This window comes from Mobula birostris, chromosome 3 (genome assembly GCF_030028105.1).
Source record: "Mobula birostris isolate sMobBir1 chromosome 3, sMobBir1.hap1, whole genome shotgun sequence".
NCBI lineage: Eukaryota > Metazoa > Chordata > Chondrichthyes > Myliobatiformes > Myliobatidae > Mobula > Mobula birostris.
Window position 1 is genome coordinate 8213619 of NC_092372.1, and position 21265 is coordinate 8234883.

General features: G+C 42.5%; 1 protein-coding gene across 1 annotated transcript in view; it reads left to right on the forward strand.

The window, feature by feature from the left end:
- me2 (malic enzyme 2, NAD(+)-dependent, mitochondrial) overlaps positions 1–19982 on the forward strand; it is a 108250-nt gene extending 88268 nt beyond the window's left edge. Inside the window, exons 13-16 of the mRNA XM_072252193.1 lie at positions 1260–1362; positions 8298–8368; positions 12074–12172; positions 18420–19982. Coding sequence (XP_072108294.1) covers positions 1260–1362; positions 8298–8368; positions 12074–12172; positions 18420–18581 — 435 coding nt within the window. The 3' untranslated portion in view covers positions 18582–19982. The remainder of the gene's footprint in view (positions 1–1259; positions 1363–8297; positions 8369–12073; positions 12173–18419) is intronic.
- The last annotated feature ends 1283 nt before the right edge of the window (positions 19983–21265 follow it).

Below are 21265 nucleotides of genomic sequence, written 5' to 3' on the forward strand. Positions count from 1 at the left end.
GTGATGGTGTTGGAGAAACATGGGACCTTGTTGAAAATGGATTTGTCACCAGTCTTGATAATCTTTAAATAGAATTGTGCCAGGCTGTTTGTTGTCTTTGTAGGAAGTTTGGCACACTAAAGCATGTGCTCTGTAATCTGGTCTGGATGAGTCTCTGCCAAATACAATTGTTATACTTGTGTTGACAATCAAGGTCAGACTTAGTTGATTTTTATGTTTGTAGGGTGGTTTTGGGGACAGAGGGGAGTTGGGGGTCACGTTAGGATTCAGGGTCAAGGATGTGGGGAATGAGGGATTCCAAGCCTCTGCTCTGCATTCAAAGGCCAGTGACATGGACATGGTTGGATTTCGGGCCAGCAGACCAGTGAGGATGATGGTTGGTGGACCTCCAGAAAAGCAAGCTGAGACTGGAGTTCATAGCCTAGTGTTCAGGATCCCATCATTGGCTTGTCTGGAGTTCGGGTTTTCATCCAGAGATCTCATTCAGCGGAAGATCGATCCCAAAGGTGATTGGAATTCCAGAAATTGAGGCCTGATGATGGAGCCTTGAGTCTGAATCTTTGTGAGTCTGACGGGGAGGTCGAAGACCCAAAGTCTGTGAATCTACTAATCTGCAGGAGACCGAAGAATGCATGTTCTGGGTTAGAGGACTATATGTATGTGGGTTAGTGGGTGGTTGATGAGGAGAAATGGGGCTTGTTTGGCTATTGTTGCTTGATATGTTCTGTTTTGTTGTGTTCTGGGTTGTTCTGCTGAACATTATGGGCATTTTGTGTTGGTGCTGGAATATGTGGTGACATTTGAAAGCTAACCCCAGCACATCCTTGAATGTGTAGGTTGTTAACGCAACAGTACATTTCACCGTATGTTTCAGTATACATGTGATAAATAAATAAATCTGAATCTGAAACCTACAAGGCCTGCGAGAAGGTGGAAACTCTATAGAAACCTCACGAGGTCAGGTTTGATCCTTCATCGTTGGGACTGTGAGGTAGCAGCACTAATTCCTAAATCACATCTGTGTATTTTTGTCTTTGATTTATCTCCATTCATAAAGGGGCTGGGAAAGAGGGTTGCATTTTAATGGCTATTTTATTTTGCTTTTTTTCCTTTTTATTTTGAAAGCCAGGTATATTCTTGGTTGTAATTTTTTTAAAATAATGTATAAAATATTTCAGCTGTTTGGAGAGCCAACTATAAGAAGCAGTAGAATTGCCAGCAGTTGAAATGTTCTTTTAGCTGTTGCTTGTTTTTCACAGGGCAGATGCCTTTTTGCCAGCGGCAGCCCATTTGATCCAGTGACATTACCAGATGGACGTGTGTTTCGACCAGGCCAGGGAAACAACGCTTACATTTTTCCTGGTGAGTCTGTTGTCTTTGGTTCTCTTGTTGTACTTGTTAACATCTTCCTATTTCTGGAATTAAGTTTTCTCCTTTCAAGGTTATTGGTTTTATTATGTAATCATGCTACCCATTCTCAACTTTCCCTATATTTTGTGTATATATATTTCTATATCATATATAATAATAATGTAGGTCACATCTGGAAAAAAAAATATATACATACATACACACACAGTGGCATGCAAAAGTTTGGGCACCCCTGGTCAAAATTTCTGTAAATGTGAATAGCTAAGTGAATAAAGGATGACCTGATTTCCAAAAGGCATGAAGTTAAAGAGGACACATTTCTTTTAATGTTCAAAGGAAGAAAACATTTTTATTTCCATCTTTTACAGTTTCAAAATAACAAAAAAGGAAAAAGGCCCGAAGCAAATGTTTGGGCACCCAGCATAGTCAGTACTTTGTAACACCCCCTTTGGCAAGTATCACAGCTTATAAATGTTTTTTGTAGCCAGCTAAGAGTCTTTCAATTCTATTTTGGGGGATTTTTGCCCATTCTTCCTTGCAAAAAGGCTCTAGTTCTGTGAGATTCTTGGGCCATCTTGCATACACTGCTCTTTTGAGGTCTATCCACAGATTTTCAATGATGTTTAGGTTGTGGGACTGTGAGGGCCATGGCAAAACCTTCATCTTGGGCCTCTTGAGGTAGTCCATTGTGGATTTTGAGTTGTGTTTAGGATCATTATCCTGTTGTAGAAGCCATCCTGTTTTCATCTTCGCAAACAACAGGAATTCTGCAGATGCTGGAAATTCAAGCAACACACATCAAAGTTGCTGGTGAATGCAGCAGGCCAGGCAGCATCTCTAGGAAGAGGTACAGTCGACGTTTCAGGCTGAGACCCTTCGTCATGAAGTATCTTTTCATGAAATTTTGCACCCTTCTTTCCTCCAAACATACCTTTGCTCATTGCGGCCAAAAAGTCCTGTTTTAACTTCATCAGTCCACAGGACTTGTTTCCAAGATGCATCAGGCTTGTTTAGGCGTTCCTTTGCAAACTTCTGACACTGAATTTTGTGGTGAAGACGCAGGAAAGGTTTTCTTCTGATGAATCTTCCATGAAGGTCATATTTGTGCAGGTGTCGCTGCACAGTAGAACAGTGCACCACCACCCCAGAGTCTGCTAAACCTTACTGAAGGTCTTTTGCAGTGAAATGAAGGTTTTGATTTGCCTTTCTAGCAATCCTACAAGCAGTTCTCTCGGAGAGTTTTCTTGGTCTTCCAGACCCCAACTTGACCTCCACCATTCCTGTTAACTGCTATTTCTTAATTACGAACTGAGGAAACGGGTACCTGAAAATGCTTTGCTATCTTCTTATAGACTTCTCCTGCTTTGTGGGTATCATTTATTTTAATTTTCGGAGTGCTAGGCAGCTGCTTAGAGGAGCCCATGGCTGCTGATTGTTGGGGCAAGGTTTGAGGAGTCAGGGTATTTATAAAGCTTTGAAATTTGCATCACCTGGCCTTTCCTAACGATGATTGTGAACAACTCATAGCCCTAACAAGCTAATTAAGATCTGAGATCTTGGTAAAAGTTATCTGAGAGCTCAAATCTCTTGGGGTGCCCAAATGTTTGCACGCACACGCACACGCACACACACACACACACAGCGAGACGCGTGCGACACACACAGGTTTGTTATGCACAACTGTCTTTAGAATTTACAGAAAATGGTGTGGGGGGTAAAATACCCAGTAAGCAGCAGTCCTGTGAACAAAAATGCCTTGCTAATGAGAGAGGTCAGAGGAGAACGGCCAGACTGGATCAAGTTGACAGGAAGGCAAGATTAACTCAAATAACCACACATTCCAACAGTGGTGTGCAGAAGAGCATCTCTCAATGCATAGCATGTGGAACCTTGAAGTGGATGGGCTGCAGCAGCAGAGGATCACACCAGGTTCCACCTAATAAGCTGGCCACTGAGTGTATAGTGGAATGTTCTCCATAGACCGCTTCGCCTTTCTACATTTGTGTACTTCCTAAAATAGGTTTCAGATCAAAACTTTTCTCTTTGCTTCACTTACCTCAATTATCTTTATCCTCCTGCTTATCGACTTTATTGAATTTTAATTTTGCATGTGGAGGTACACACTTTTAACATAGAAGAGAACAACACAGGAACAGGCATTTTGGCCCACAATGTTGTGCCAAACCAGTTAAAAAGCAAATTAAAAAACCATACAAACACTAATCCCTCCTAATCCTTGTCAAATTTATATCAGCCGTTATTTGGTTTAGTAGGCTATAAGATGATTGTTCTGCCTTTACAAGTGCAGTTAAGTTCAAATTTAAGCTGCAAATTAAAAGTATCCTAGCAAACAGCACATCCCCACCCAGCCATCGACAGCTAAAGGTGCATCAGGAATGAGGTCCACATTGAATTGTCAAATTGGTATATGATGAATCAATTTTCTGTTGGTTTATAAACTGGGAAATGTTGTTACTGTGTTCGAAGTTATTGGAGAGACACTGAAGCTGGTGATACACAAGTCTTAAACACAGGAAATACTGCAGATGCTGGAAATCCAAAGCAACACACACAAAATGCTGAGGAACTCAACAGAGCAGCAGCATTGATGGAAATGAATAAACAGTTGACATTTTGGGCTGAGGCCCCCCTCCAAAAGGATCCTAGTACCAAACACATCTTTATCTCTCTTTTCTTCCTCCCCCCCCCCCCCCCAACTCTCTGCTTCCTCTGCGATTTCCTTGTTCATTTGTCCCTCTCCACTAATCTCCCTCCTGGCACTTATCCCAGCAAGCAGCCAATGTGTGCCCATTCACTCCTCCTCCATTCAGGGCCCCAGTCCTTCCAGGTGAGGCAAAACTTCACTTGTGAATCTACTGAGGTCAGTAATTGTATCAGGCGCTCCTGATGCGGCCTCCCCTTGGTGAAACTGGATATAACTTGGCGGTCCCTTTTGTCAAGCACCTCCAGTCCATCCCTTGAGCTGAATTTCCCAGTGCTCAACCATTTTAATTCCTATTCCCATTCCCGTTCTGACATGTCGGTCCGTGGCCTCCTCTTGTGCCATGATTAGGCTACTGAGTGGAGGAGCAACACCTCGTATTCCATCTGCATATCCTCCAAATTGATGCCATGAACATTGGTTTCTCTTATCAGTTTAAAAAACTTTCCTTCCCCCCTTCCCTCATCTTCTATTCTCCACTCTGGCCTTATCTCTTCTCACCAGCCTATCACCTGTCCCTGGTGCTCCTCCTTCCCTCTCCCATGGTCTGAACTAATTTGGCAGGGGTATGGAAACTGGGGTGAAGATATTCGGGATAGGATGAATGGTAAAAAAAAAAAGCAAAGATTGCATACAGTTAGACTATCAGGAAGGACAGGCAGTTAATAGGACAAAATTGCAGCCAGCAGGGTAAGTATCAGTGTATTAGCATTGCAAAATCAAAAAGGGTAGCAAATGCAGTACTCAGTGTTATATCTCAATGCATGGAGAATAAGAAATGAGGTGAATGATCTTATTACACGTTTACAGATCATCAGGAATAATATTATAGCTATCACTGAATCATAGCTGAAGGATGGTTGTAATTGGGAGCTGAATGTCTTAAGGTTCACATTGTATTGGAGGGGTAAGAAGGTAGGCAGAGGGGGTGGTATGACCCTACTGGTAAAGAATGGCATCGAATCATTAGAAAGATGTGACTTAGAATGTTGAATACTTATGGGTTGTGTTAAGAAACTGCAAGGGTAAAAGAACCCTGATGGCAGTATATACAGGCCTCCAACCAGTAGCAGGAGTGTGGACTATAGATTACAACATATAGGAGCAGGAGTAGGCCATCTTGCCCATCGAGTCTGCTCTGCCATTCAATAAGATCATGGCTGATCTGGCCATGGACTCATCTTCACCTACCTGCCTATTCCCCATAACCTTCAATTACCCTACAATGCAAAAATCTATCCAAAAATGAGGAAGGTGCAGGATAGATGTATTCCAAAAACAAAGAAATACTCAGATGGTAAAACAGTACAACTATGGCTGACAAGGGAAGTCAAAGCTAATGTAAAAGCAAAAGAGAGGGTGTACAACAAAGCAAAAAAATTAGTGGGAAGATAGAAATTGGGAAGCTTTTAAAATCCTACAGAAAGCAACTAAAAGAATCATTAGGAAAGAGAAGATGAAATATGAAAGCAAGCTAGCAAACAATATCAAGGTGGATAGGAAAAGCTTTTTCAAGAATATGAAAAAGAAGAGGTCAGAGCAGATATGGAACCACTAGAAAATGAGGCCAGAGAAATAACGGGGGACAAGGAGATGGCAGATGAACTAAGTGAATATTTTGCATCAGTCTTCAATGTGGAAGACACTAGCAGTGTGCCAGGTGTTAAAGGGTGTGAGGGAAGAGAAGAAAAGGAGTTACTATTACAAGGGAGAAAGACCTAAAGGTGCATAAGTCATCCAGACCAGATGAACTGTACTCTAGGGGTCTGAAAGAGCTGGCGGTAGAGATTGTGGCGGCATTAGTAATAATCTTTCAAGAAGCATTGGACTCTGACATGGTGCCAGAGGACTGGAAAATTGCATATGTCATTTCCACTCTTTAAGAAAGGAGGAAAGCAGCAGAAAGGAAATTATAGACCAGTTAGCCTGACCTCAGTGGTTGGGGAGATGTTGGAGTCATTTGTTAAGGATGAGGTTTTGGAGTACTTGGTGACACAGGACAAGATCTTGGCTCCAGTCAGCATGGTTTTCTTCAGGGAAAATCTTGCCTGAAAACTTGTTGGAATTCTTTAAGGAGATTACAAGTAGGATCAACAAAGGGAATGCAGTGGATGTTGAGAATTTTCAGAAGGCCTTTGACAAGGTGCCACACATGAGGCTGCTTACCAAGTTAAGAGCCCATGGTATTACAGGAAAGCTACTAACATGGTTAGAGCATTGGCTTATTGATAGGAGGCAGCAAGTGGGAATAAAAGGATCCTTTTCTGGTTCAGAGAAGATTCATGAGAATGATTCCAGGAATGAAAGGGTTACCGTATGAGGAACGTCTGGCAGCTCTTGGGCTGTATTCCCTGGAGTTCAGGAGAATGAGGGGGATCTCATTGAAACATGGCAAAGTTATTTCCCATGCTAGCGGAGTCTAGGACAAGGGGAGTTTAGAACGGAGATGTGGAGAAATTACTTTAGTCAGAGGGTGGTAAATCTGTGGAATTTGATGCTGTGAGCGGCTGTGTAGGCCAAGTCATAGATAGATAGGTTCTTGATTAGCCAGGACATCAAAGGGTCTGGGGAGAAGGCAAGGGAGTGGGGATGACCGGAAGAATTGGATCAGCCCATGATTGAATGGCGGAGCAGACTCGATGGGCTGAATGGCCTGCTTCTGCTCCTATATATTATGGTCTTATAAGACATAGGAGCAGAATTAGGCCATTCAGCTGATTGAGTCTGCTCTGCCATTCCATCATGTTTGATCCTGGATCCCATTCAACCCCATGCACTGCTTTCTCGCCATATCCTTTGATGCTCTGATCAATCAGGAAGCTATCAACTTTCGCTTTAAGTATGCCCATGGACTTGGCCTCCACCACAGTATGTGGCAGAGCATTCCACAGATTCAACACTATCTGGCTAAACCAAATTCCTCCTTACCTCTGTTCTAAAAGGTCACTCTTCAGTTCTGAGGCTGCGCCCTCTAGTTCTAGATACCACCACAGAGGAAACATCCTCTTCAAATCCACCTTATCTTGTCCTTTCAACATTTGGTAGGTTTCAATGAGATCCGCACACATTCTTCTAAATTTCACTGAGTACTGGCCCAAAGCTGCCAAACACTCCTCATAAGTTAACCCCTTCTTTCCCAGAATCATCCTCATGAACCTTCTCTGGACTCTCCAATGACATCATTTCTGAGATAATGAGGCCCAAAACTGTTGACAATACTCCAAGTGTGGCCTGACTAGTCTCTTATAAAGCCTCAGCATTATCTCCATGCTTTTATATTCTATTCCAGTTGAAATAAATATCAACATTGCATTTGCTGCCTTTACCACAGACTCATCCTGTAAATTTACCTTCTGGGAGTCTTACACGAGGATTCCTAAGTCCCTCTGCACCTCTGATGTTTGAACCTTCTCTCCATTTAGATAATAGTCCACACTATTGTTCCTTTTACCAAAATGCTTCATCATTGTATTCCATCTGCCACTTTTTTGTCCATTCTTCCAATTTGTCTAAGTCCTGCTGCAATCTCATTGCTTCCTCAGCACTACCTACCCCTCTACCTATCTTTGTATCATCTGCAAACTTTGCCACAAAGCCCTCAATTCCATTATCCAAATCACTGACAAACATTGTGAAAAGTAGCAGTCCCAATGCTGACCCCTGAGGAACACCACTAGTCACTGGCAGCCAACCAGAAAAGGGCCCCTTTATACCCACTCGCTGCCTCCTGCCTGTCAGCCATTCCTCTATCCATGCCAGTATCTTTCCAGTAATGCCATAGGATTTTATCTTGTTAAGCAGTCTCATGTGTGGCACCTTATCAAATGCCTTCTGAAAATCCAAGTAAATGACATCCACTGCCTCCCCTTTGTGTACCCTGCTTGTTACTTCCTCGAAGAACTCTAACAGATTGGCCAGGCAAGATTTCCCTTCACAGAAACCATGCTGATTTTGACTTATTTTATCATTAGTCTCCAAGTATCCCGAAACCTCATCCTTAATAATAGACTCCAACACTTTCCCAACTACTGAGGTTGGGATATTTTCAAGAGATTATTGGAAATTGTGGTGTTCTGATGTCTGAAACATTGTCTAATTGCTATTTGCTTAGCTGATTACATGTAGAATATACTGTGAAAGTTTCCTCCCATTTCTGCTCAGATCCAGTTTGACGTTGGTCATTGAAGTTATGATTGTGTTGCAGGTGTTGCACTAGCCGTTACCCTCGTAGGGGTTCGTAAAATCAGCGATGAAGTTTTCTTGGAAGCTGCAAAGGTTTGTGATAGAGACATAATTAACATCTGTGGAATACATTACTTTTTCTTGAGGGGTGATGTTTTCTCTTACAAAATATGATTCCAGTTCATTTGAGGAAAAGGAGGTATAAAAACTAAAGGAATCTCAATCAACAGTGCAGCCCCAACCTGAGACCCTTCTCCAGTTGCCATTCTTCAGCTTCATTTTCCAGCATTTCTGCTGCACAGCTCCATTGAGCACTCCTGTGTTCAGTAACTACACCAATGCTTTAGCTCCCTCTACTGTCCCTAAGGAGGGTGCTTTAGTAGCAGTAGCAATAGTAACACTCAAGTGGAGTATTATGTTCTCATAAGGGGTTGTTTATTAGTGGATCCTCAGATGGCTGTAGAGCAGGGGCTCCCAACCTCAGTTAATGATAGGGATAGATGGCATAAAAAAGGTTGGGAACCCTGATCTGGGATCCACATATTCTGGTGCAGTGTGGGTAAGAGTAAATTAGTCTCTATTTAGGATGAGTTTCAATGGATGGAGGCAATTAGTTTAACTCATTTTATAATTTGAAAAATAAAACCTTTGGCTCAATATTACATTTTTATTTCCTATTATTGAAAATGAAAATGAAAATGTAACATTCATATGCCCATTCTCCATACAGGGCCATAAAAAAATCCCACTATGAATTTGACCATACTCACCCAGATACTTGGGAAGAATTTGCTTTCCATTTTCCTTTGGTTTTAGCATTTAACTGCATAATTTCCTGAAATGGTCTTTTGGGTGTAATATTTAAATTGCTTACTATATTTCTAAATTTGTGTAACATTTAAGACTTACTGCCCGTTATGCTGCTGGTGTTTAGGGCAGCATAGCAGGTCCTCTATCTCTGTCGGTGTTCATAGCTTCCTTCATCGTGTCAGTAGCTTCCTCTCACTTTTCACTGCTGTCAGTCGTGCAAGGTCCAGGTGGAGATTCAGGAATACCATTGCACACAGATGTAGAAGGATTCTTCATTGCTGATTCTGTAACAGATTTGTTTTACCAATTAGGGTTGTAAGTCCTGAGCTGAACCCCCAAACACAGAGGACCGGTGGATCACTCTTAGTCTGGTCTCTATCCTTTGACCTGTCTACCAAAAGCCAAAGCACAAAGCCTTGACTTGAGCCAACGTAGCTCTCCGGGTCATTGACGCACATAAGCCTCCAAACCATGACAAGGCTGTGGTCCTCTTGAGGATAACAGTTAAGAGCTGCTAGGTTAATTACGGAACCAAAAGGTGTTAGCATTCTCAGCTTTGGACTTGTGTAAAAGAGCTGGTTAAATATTTTAGTCAGCAATGCCATGCACCAGTCTGAAACTGGCTTTGTTTTCTTTACATGAATTGGCTAGTTTCCAGTGATATCATTGGGCCTAATTTCAAGCATTGAAGCCACTATGCATTTCAATCAGATTAATTCAAAGTATGATATACTAGTATGAGATTTTTCTTACAGGTATTTACAGGAAAATAAAGAAATACAGTAGTATTTATGAAAAGCTATACATAAAGTCTGACAAACAATGTGCAGAAGAAAAATTATGCAAATTAAAAAATAAATAATATTGAGAACATGAGATGTAGAGTCCTTTAAAGTGAGTCTGCAGGATGTGGAATCAGTTCAGAGTGAAGTTATCCATGTTGGTTCAGCGGCCCGATGGTTGTAGGGTAATAACTGTTCCCGAACCTAGTGGTGTTGACTTAAGGCTCTTGCATCTCCTTCCTTTAGGGAGTTGCGAGAAGAGAGCATAGCCTAGATGGTGGGGGTCTTTGATGATGGATGTTGCTCTCTTGTGGCAGCACTCTGAGTGAATTCACCCAATGGATGGACTTTGCCTGTGATGGACTGGGTGTATCCACCACTTCCTGTACACTTTTCCATTGGTGTTTCTATACCAGGTTGTGATGCAACTACCTAGGATACTCTTCAGTGTGAATCTACAGAAGTTTGTCAAAGTTTTAGATGACAAGTTGAATCTAAACAAACTTCTCAGAAAGTAGATGCACTTGTACTGTATTAGTGTGGTTAAGTGCAACACTAGTGTTGGTGCGTGGCCAAGTGGTTAAGGCGTTCGTCTAGTGATCTGAAGGTCACTAGTTCGAGCCTTGTATCCTTGAGCAAGGCAATTAACCACACTGCCACGACACTGGTGCCAAGCTGTACTGGCCCTAATGCCCTTCCTTTGGACAACATCGGTGGCGTGGAGAAGAGGGACTTGCAGCATGGGAAACTGCCGGTCTTCCATACAACCTGCCAAGGCGCAAATCCATGGTCTCACAAGACTAACGGATGCCTATATATAAAAGTACGATTTGGAGAAACTTGAGACAGGCAAGACATATATTTTGGACCAGGGCTAGCAAAAGGATCTCTCCCCTTCCTGAATGCAATGCTTGTAGTCAATTGTATTCCTTTGTTCTACTTGAATGCCTGCAAGCAAATAAATCTGAAGGCTGTCTATGATGACAAATACGTACTTTGGTAATAAATTTACTTTGCACTTTGAATAAGTAAAAGGCACTGTCCAGCTTCCAGTGAAGTTCTGATCACCACTATAAGCTTTTATGCCTTGCACCAAGAGGGACTGAGGAAGAAGGAGATCACGGTAGTGAAGCAGTTAACATAATGTTTTTTTCAGCTTGTGGCTTTCTGGAGTTCAGAGTTCAATCCTGGTGCCATTTTGCAAGGACTTTCTGTAAGTCCTCCCCATGGATTTTTCCTGGGTGCTCTGGTTTCCTCTCACTGGCCAGTAACATACTGGATAGGTTAATTGGTCATTATAAAAATTGTCTAGTGATTAGGTTAGGGTTAACCTGGATTGTGGGGTTGCTGGGACAGCCTGGGTCAAAGGGCCGGAAGGGCCTACTCTACGTGTATTCATTAAAGAAGCAAATTTAGCCAGGGCTCCCATGGATTGCCAGTGATCACTTGGGTGAAGAGTCGTGGAACTTCACCCGTAGAATTATACCACCACAACAGCAAGGTTAGCAACTTCAGGAGAGGAAAGAAGATTGGAAGAGAAACAAGGAAACAGGGATTTCTTTAGAGTTTCTTGATTAGTGAGGGTGTCAAAGGTTATGGGGAGAAGGCAGGAGAATGGGTTTGAGAGGTATAATAAATCAGCCATGATTGAACAGCCGAACAGACACGATGGAATAAATGGCCTAATTCTGCTCCTAAGTCTTATGTGTATGGTTTATGATTTTCATGGATTAACACAATGTAATCAAAAGTTCAAAGTAAAATTTATTATCAGTCTACACACATGTCATCACATACAACCCTGAGGTTCTTTTTCCTGCGGACATACTTAACAAATCAATAGAACAGTAACTGTAAACGGTGTCAATGAACAACAAACTGTGCAAATGCAAATATAAATAAATAGCAATAAATAACAAGAGCATGAAATGACGAGATAGGGTCATGAAAGTGAAACCATTGGTCCTGGGAACACCAGAAACCAGATAGTTATCCCCTTTTGTTCAAGAGCCTGATGGTTGAGGAGTAATAACTGTTCTTGAACCTGGTGGTGATATTGTGTTATTAATCCAAAACTGCATTAATTACTGGTATTTGGTTTACAGTTGAATCAGTCACATAGCTAAAAATGTCCTTCTGCAGTTTATCAAACCCATTATAATTTTTGTGTTTTATACTTATAATTCCATATGTAAATTTTGTGCAGGCACTTGCTCAGCAGGTGACCAACGATGAACTGGCTGAAGGGCGCCTTTATCCACCCTTGTCTAATATCCGGGAAGTGTCTGTTAATACTGCAGTTAAAGTGAGTATCCTTATACTATGGAGATCATATTTCTTGTAAAACTATATCAGAATGTATTGGGAATGATGAAATAATTGGGATCGTTGAGGAGTTTTAAGTCTTCAATCCTCACTGGTGGGGTGGGGGTGTGCAAAACAGAGTACATATTGTCACACACAGCATACATAGTTATTATCCAGCACACTCAGTCACAAAGTAATGGCACAAGCCCCTGAGTGGCATGGCCTTAAGATTGACAGGTCGACATAAAGTGCGAAGTGTGTGAAAATAGTATACGTTACAGACACTATTCAAATTTAATTGTCATTCAACCATGCATGAACACCCATGAATACAGCCAAATGTAGCATCTTTACTCCAGGACCAAGGTGCAAAACACAGTACCAAGAATCATACACGGCACAGGGCTCACATAGCACATATAAGATAGCAGTAAAATACCGTCACACAAAAATATATATAGTCCAAGTCCCTGAGTTCATGAACGTTACAGCGGTCTGCAGTCAAACACAATACAGCTTGTCCTTTGCCAAGCAAACACTGGGGGACAGCATTGACTCCAGCATGGATGCTATGTCACTCCAGTAGAACACACCAACTCTGATGCCTCGCTCCTGGATGGCTGTAAGCAGATGACACCGTGGCTTGAGGCTGAGTCCTTGCTATGACTGAGGCCATGCAGCTCCCCTGCCATCTACCAATAAACCAGTGAATTGGACTTGCAGCATTTCACATCAACAATGTTTAACAGAGGCTTGCAATCACATGATTATAATAAAGCAAGCAGTGTGTGAATCAGCAGCAATAACAGTTGAAAAGTGGCCAGTGCAGGATGAGAGTGTGTCTGAGAGTTAGGGAGTGTTTAGATCATGTGTTTTCCTTTTATACCTGTAGATACAATATTTTAAACAGTCATTTCAGTTAAAATAAATCTTTCATTTGAAGTTTTCACCTTCCTGATAAATTATTTGTGCTATATTGCAATTGTATCTTTACTCATGGTAATGTGCAGGTTAGTGCAATGCTTTGCAGTTCTGGTTTCCTCCCACATTCCAAAGACGTACGGGTTACATAAGAGCATAAGAAATAGGAGCAGGAGTAGGCCATCCGGCCCATCGAGCCTGCCCCGCCATTCAATAAGATCATGGCTGATCTGTCTGTAAACTCAGCTCCATCTACCTGCCTTTTCCCCATAACCCTTAATTCCCCTACTATGTTAAAATCTATCTAACTGTATCTTAAATATATTTAGTGAAGAAGCTTCAACTGCTTCCCTGGGCAGAGAATTCCACAGATACACCGTTCTCTGGGAGAAACAGTTTCTCCTCATCTCAGTTCTAAATCTTTTCCCCTGAATCTTGAAGCAATGTCCCCTAGTTAGAGTTAGTGAGATGTGGGCTTACTATGTTAGTGCCGGAAGCGTGGTGACACTTGTGGGCAGCCCTCAGCACATCCTTGGATTGTGTTGGTCATTGATGGAAATGACGCTTTTCACTGTATGTTTTCAGTGCAGACATGGAGAATAAAGCTAATCTTTATCTTTCTTAAATGAGACAGCTGGAATTCTGTTTCCTTTACCAGTGGAATCTCATTGGCTGGGAACAACGTCGATCCACTTGATATTAGCTTGACATGACAAGGGTTGTGTGACAAGGGCTGGAAGAACTGGTTGTCTGCAGGGAGGAAACTGGAGCAACCAGAGGAAACCCACTCAGTCATGGGGAGAATGTACAAACTCCTTACAGGCAGTGACACACACAAAATGCTGGACGAACATAGCAGGCCAGGCAGCATCTATAGAGAAAAGTACAGTCAACATTTCGGGCTGAGACCCTTCGGCAGGACTCTTACAGACAGTGGGAGGAATTGAACCCGGGTTGCTGGTGCACACAAGCCTTAATTTGATCTTAAGAGCAGAATCAGGACACTTGACTCATCAAGTCTGCTGTAATGGCAGATTTACCATCCCTCTCAGCCCCATTCTCTTGCCTTCTCTTCATGACCTTTCACACCCTGACTCTTCAAGAACCTGTCTGTCAGGGTCTGAGGAAGACTAAACGTTGTGCAGTCATCTGTGGATACATGTGGTTTCGGAGGCCGAAGGCCGAAGCACACATGGGGTTGCAGGTTGGACATGGAATGGCGGTTGTTAGAACAGGTGCATACACAGCTTTGCGGTGTCAGTCTCGTGCTGCTGCAAGGTGCTGATTTCGGTCATCCTCAGAGTCAGATGCAGCTTTTCCGGTCAGGGTGTCACGCAGCCCTGTCGGCTGTGGACCCCTCAAGTTGTCGAGGCTGAAGGTCTGCCCATTTGATGTACGATTTCAGATTGTCTTTAAATCTTTTTTTGGGGCGGCCCTGATTGCGACTGCTGTGCTCAAGCTCACTGTAGAGCAGCTGCCTGGGGATGCTTGTTTCACCCATGCGGATTACATGGCCAGTCCAATGTCGCTGGGCCTGGAGGATCCTTGCCTCAATGCTTGTGCTGTTGGCTCTGTCAAGGACTTCCTGGTTGGTGATTTGGTCCTGCCATCGAATCCTCGAGATCGACCGCAGAGAGTGCATGTGAAACTGCTCCAGCTGTTTGATGTGCCTGCGGTACAGGGTCCAGGTTTTGGAGCCGTACAGGAGAGAGGTGAGGACCACAGCCTTGTACACCTTGAGCTTGGTTGAAAGCTGAATGTCCTTGCGCTCCAGAACTTTGACACGGAATATCCGTGTCTGAGGTGACCAGAACTGGACACAATACTCCAAGTGTGGCCTAACCAGAGTTTTATAGAGCTGCATCATTACATCGCGACTCTTAAACTCTATCCCTCGACTTATGAAAGCTAACACCCTATAAGCTTTCTTAACTACCCTATCCACCTGTGAGGCAACTTTCAGGGATCTGTGGACATGTACCCCGAGATCCCTCTGCTCCTCCACACTACCAAGTATCCTGCCATTTACTTTGTACTCTGCCTTGGAGTTTGTCCTTCCAAAGTGTACCACCTCACACTTCTCCGGGTTGAACTCCGTCTGCCACTTCTCAGCCCACTTCTGCATCCTATCAATGTCTCTCTGCAATCTTTGACAATCCTCTACACTATCTACAACACCACCAACCTTTGTGTCGTCTGCAAACTTGCCAACCCACCCTTCTACGCCCACATCCAAGTCGTTAATAAAAATCACGAAAAGTAGTCCCAAAACAGATCCTTGTGGGACACCTCTAGTCACAATCCTCCAATCTGAATGTACTCCCTCCACCACCACCCTCTGCCTTCTGCAGGCAAGCCAATTCTGAATCCACCTGGCCAAACTTCCCTGGATCCCAAACCTTCTAACTTTCTGAATAAGCCTACCGTGTGGAACCTTGTCAAATGCCTTACTAAAATCCATATAGATCACATCCACTGCACTACCCTCATCTATATGCCTGGTCACCTCCTCAAAGAACTCTATCAGGCTTGCTAGACACGATCTGCCCTTCACAAAGCCATGCTGACTGTCCCTGATCAGACCATGATTCTCTAAATGCCTATAGATCCTATCTCTAAGAATCTTTTCCAACAGCTTTCCCACCACAGACGTAAGGCTCACTGGTCTATAATTACCCGGACTATCCCTACTACCTTTTTTGAACAAGGGAACAACATTCGCCTCCCTCCAATCCTCCTGTACCATTCCCGTGGACAACGAGGGCATAAAGATCCTAGCCAGAGGCTCAGCAATCTCTTCTCTCGCCTCGTGGAGCAGCCTGGGGGATATTCCGTCAGGCCCCGGGGACTTATCTGTCCTAATGTATTTTAACAACTCCAACACCTCCTCTCCCTTAATATCAACATGCTCCAGAACATCAACCTCACTCATATTGTCCTCACCATCATCAAGTTCCCTCTCATTGGTGAATACCGAAGAGAAGTATTCATTGAGGACCTCGCTCACTTCCACAGCCTCCAGGCACATCTTCCCACCTTTATCTCTAATCGGTCCTACCTTCACTCCTGTCATCCTTTTTTTTCTTCACATAATTGAAGAATGCCTTGGGGTTTTCCTTTAGCCTACGCACCAAGGCCTTCTCATGCCCCCTTCTTGCTCTTCTCAGCCCCTTCTTAAGCTCCTTTCTTGCTTCCCTATATTCCTCAATAGACCCAGCTGATCCTTGCTTCCTAAACCTCATGTATGCTGCCTTCTTCCTCCTGACTAGATTTTCCACCTCACTTGTCACCCATGGTTCCTTCACCCTATCATTCTTTATCTTCCTTACCGGGACAAATTTATCCCTTACATCCCACAAGAGATCTCTAAACATCGACCACATGTCCATAGTACAATTCCCTGCAAAAACATCATCCCAATTCACACCCGCAAGTTCTAGCCTTATAGCCTCATAATTTGCCTTTCCCCAATTAAAAGTTTTCCCATCCTCTTTGATTCTATCCTTTTTCATGATAATTATAAAGGCCAGGGAACGGTGGTCACTGTCCCCCAGATGCTCACCCACTGAGAGATCTGTGACCTGACCTGGTTCATTACCTAGTACTAGATCTAGTATGGCATTCCCCCAGTCGGCCTGTCCACATACTGTGACAGGAATCCATCCTGGACACACTTAACAAATTCTGCCCCATCTAAACCCTTGGAACTAATCAGGTGCCAATCAATATTAGGGAAGTTAAAGTCACCCGTGATAACAACCCTGTTATTTTTGCACCTTTCCAAAATCTGCCTCCCAATCTGCTCCTCTGTATCTCTGCTGCTACCAGGGGGCCTATAGAATACCCCCAGTAGAGTAACTGCTCCCTTCCTGTTCCTGACTTGCACCCATATTGACTGAAAAGAGGATCCTGCTACATTACCCACCCTTTCTAAAGCTGTAATAGTATCCCTGATCAGTAATGCCACCCCTCCTCCCCTTTTTCCGCCCTCTCTATCCCTTTTAAAGCACTGAAATCCAGGAATATTGAGAATCCATTCCTGCCCTGGTGCCAGCCAAGTCTCTGTAATGGCCACTACATCATAATTCCATGTATGTATCCAAGCTCTCAGTTCATCACCTTTGATCCTCATGCTTCTTGCATTGAGGTACACACATTTCAGCCCTTCTACCTTACTGTCTTTACACCGTTTATTCTGCTTCTCTTTCCTCAAAGCCTCTCTGTATGTTAGATCTGGCTTTACTCCATGCACTTCTTTCACTGCTCTATCGCTCTGGGTCTCATCCCCCTCGCAAATTAGTTTAAACCCTCCCGAACCATGCTAGCAAACCTACCTGCAAGGATATTGCTCCCCTCGAGTTCAGGTGCAACCCATCCAATCTGTACAGGTCCCACCTTCCCCAGAAGAGAGATCCCAATGATCTAAAAATCTAAAACCCTGCTCCCTGCACCAACTCCTCAGCCACGCATTCAACTGCCATCTCCTCCAATTCTTACAATCACTGTCACGTAGCACTGGCAACAATCCTGAGAACGTCACCCTTGAGGTCCTGTTCTTCAGCCTTCTGCCTAATTCCCGAAACTCACACTTCAGGGCCTCATCCCTCTTCCTGCCTATGTCGTTGGTCCCAACATGTATCACGACTTCTGGTTGCTTTCCCTCTCGTACCAGGATGTCGTGCACCCGGTCAGAGACATCCTGGACCCTGGCACCCGGGAGGCAACAAACCATGCGGGTGTCCTTCTCACGTCCACAAAATCTCCTGTCTGCTCCCCTGACTATGGAGTCTCCAATGACGACAGCTCTCCTCTTCTCCGTCCCACCCTTCTGCACCACAGGGTCAGACTCAGTGCCGGAGGCCCTGCCACCATGGCTCACACCTGGTCAGTCGTCCCCGCTAACAGTATCCAGGAAGGTAAACTTATTATTCAGGGGAATTAAAATTATTTACCAGAATAAACTGTTCAATGCCTTTTCATTCTTTACATTCATAGTCAATACTTTCAGTACTGTTCTATTACAATCCAACACATCAGTAGTATTGTTGCCACTCGTGTCACCCTGGGGCCCTAGGTTTCAATGAGATCCTCATTCTTCTAAACTTCATCCCCTCATCCGTTAACACTTTCATTCTCAAGAACCTCCTCTGGACCCTCTCCAAATCCTGCACATCTTTTTTTTAAGATAAGGGGACAAAAACTGCTCACAATACTCCCAAGTGTGGTCTAACCAATGCTTTATAAATCATCAGCGTTACATCCTTGCTTTTATATTCTAGCCCTCTTGAAATCAATGCTAACCACTTGGTTTTGTTTTGTTACAGGTTGCAGAATACTTTTATGCAAATGGGATTGCATTAGAGTACCCAGAGCCAAAGGACAAAAAACAATTTTTTCTTTCAAAGATGTGGAGAACTAATTACGAGTCATTCCTTCCAGATGTTTATGACTGGCCAGAGTCTGCAACAAAGCTCCCTAATTTGTAACATAATTCCACCTTAACCCTTGCTATTGGCACAGAAGAGTTAAAATTAGGTTTTTGACAAATTGCCTTGAAACTTTGTACAAAAAGGAAATTTTGTGAGCTAACTTTTTCTGACTTTAACTGTTATTCGTTGGATTCACAGTTCTTGAAGTTAACTGTGGTGTAATGAACGTGAAATGTGGCTCCTTCAAAACTGGTTCAGCAATGATCTAGACGGAAGTGTAACTTTAACTGTGTTTAGGAGGCAAGAGTTGTCCCATGATTTCACTTGCAAGTTATCTTTGTTGGAATGGAATTATTACTGTTGAAAAGCTTAAGCAAAATATTAGAACTATGATTCTCCTCCACCTCAAATTCAGGTGCTGCATTATTTGTGGTGACAAATATATATTTTTAAATGTATAATTTAAAATAGCCTCATTTAAAAACAGCAAATTAAATTCTTGGAAAGTATATGTGAAAAAATAGGAATTGCATATTAAACTTGTTAATGTAAATTTCAGTCATGACTGATTTTAAAGGTGTTGGTGAAAGCACTTAAATATTGTTTGTGCTAAGCTGTTGACAAAACGGTGATATTTCGATTTCTGCTAATGTCAGTTGAAAAGCAGTATAACTTCAACACAAATTTCCTGTCAGGTTGTTTGCAGTGCAGACTAAATGCTTGAAGATAACAGTGTTAGTGTACCAAATCTAAAATATGACTCGTAGTTTATAGCCTGGTTAAATATTTCATATTGCCCATAGAACGAGACTCTGAGAAGTAGTCATTTGGATTAGAAAAAGTTCTTCAACAGAAATATTCTGCTCAAAGTATAGGATACAATTGATCCTAAACATTCCTCAAACAAAAAAAGTTTTTTTTTTTACAAACTTCGTCAAATGTTATTTGCACAGCATTTCTGATGAATATTTGACTGATGCATAGATCCATTTCTACTTTCTACTTCTTCCCAACACTCTTCAGTATCCTGTTTTAAAAAAAAATTATCTTTCATTATAGGACCATGTCAGAAATTCAACCAGTGTTCTATGCCATTAACTATAAGAATTTTCAATTGCTGATTGATGTAAAGAATATTTTCCCATTCATTGAGAAAATACAGTATTTTTGTACAAAGATGTGTTACTTGTTTCGCTGGAGTATGGAAATTCCAGTGTTTGTGTGTGGAGGAAAGTAGTGACAACCATATTCCTACTTAACATTAAATTACAATGATGCTGAAAATTTGGAAGAGATCTCTCATCAATTGCGCTTCTTGGAATAATGAAAATAAAACTTTTTTTAAAAGCTTCAGTAGTTGTTGATAAACTGAAATGGGTAAAATGCTGATGATCTGCTGTCAAATTATTTTAAAATTCCAATAGTTATTGAGATGCCAGTTTAATATCAGGTTTATTATCTCTGACAGATTATGAAATTTGTTATTTTGCAGCAGTATAGTATAATACATAAAATACTATAAATTATAATAAAAATCTACAAACCCCATTTCCAGAAAAGTTGGGATATTTTCCAAAATGCAATAAAAACAAAAATCTGTGATATGTTAATTCACGTGAACCTTTATTTAACTGACAAAAGTACAAAGAAAAGATTTCAATAGTTTTACTGACCAACTTAATTGTATTTTGTAAACATAGACAAATTTAGAATTTGATGGCTGCAACACACTCAACAAAAGTTGGGACAGAAGCATGTTTACCATTGTGTTACATCACCTTTCCTTTTAATAATACTTTTTAATCATTTTGGAACTGAGGATACTAATTGTAGTAGATTTGCAATTGGAAATTTTGTCCATTCTCGCTTGATATAAGACTTCAGCTGCTCAACAGTCCGTGGTCTCCGTTGTCTGCTTCTCCTCTTCATGATGTGCCATACATTTTCAATAGGAGATATATCTGGACTGGCAGCAGGCCAGTCAAGCACACGCACTCTGTGTCTACAAAGCCACGCTGTTGCAGCCCGTGCAGAATGTGGTCTGGCATTGTCCGGCTGAAATAAGCATGGACGTCCCGGGAAGAGACGTCGCCTTGATGGCAACATATGTCTCTCTAAAATCCTAATATATGCCTCAGAGTCAATGGTACCTTCACATACATGCAACTCACCCATGCCATGGGCACTGATGCACCCCCATACCATCACAGATGCTGGGTTTTGCACCTTTTGCTGATAATCTGGATGGTCATTTTCATCTTTGGCACGGAGAACCTGACGCCTGTTTCTTCCGAAAGCTAGCTGAACTGTGGACTCATCTGACCACAGCACACGGTTCCAGTCTTTCAGTCCATCTGAGATGAGCTCGGGCCCAGAGAACTCGCCGGCGTTTCTGCATAGAGTTGATTTATGGCTTCCTCCTTGCGTAATACAGTTTCAAGTTGCATTTCTGGATGCAGCGACGAACTGTGTTGAGTGACAATGGTTTTCCGAAGTACTTACAATCTTGCGTTGAGAAACGTTCCTTTTGAACTGACTAACAATTCTCTCACGAATTTTGGCACAAAGGGGTGAGCCAAGACCCATCCTTGCTTGCAAAGACTGAGCCTTTGATGGTTGCTACTTTTACACCCAGTCATACCTCACCTGCTACCAATTAGCCTGCTTAATATGAAGTCTTCCAAACCGGTGTTACTTGAATATTCTGTGCACTTTTCAATCTTATTTTAACTCTGTCCCAA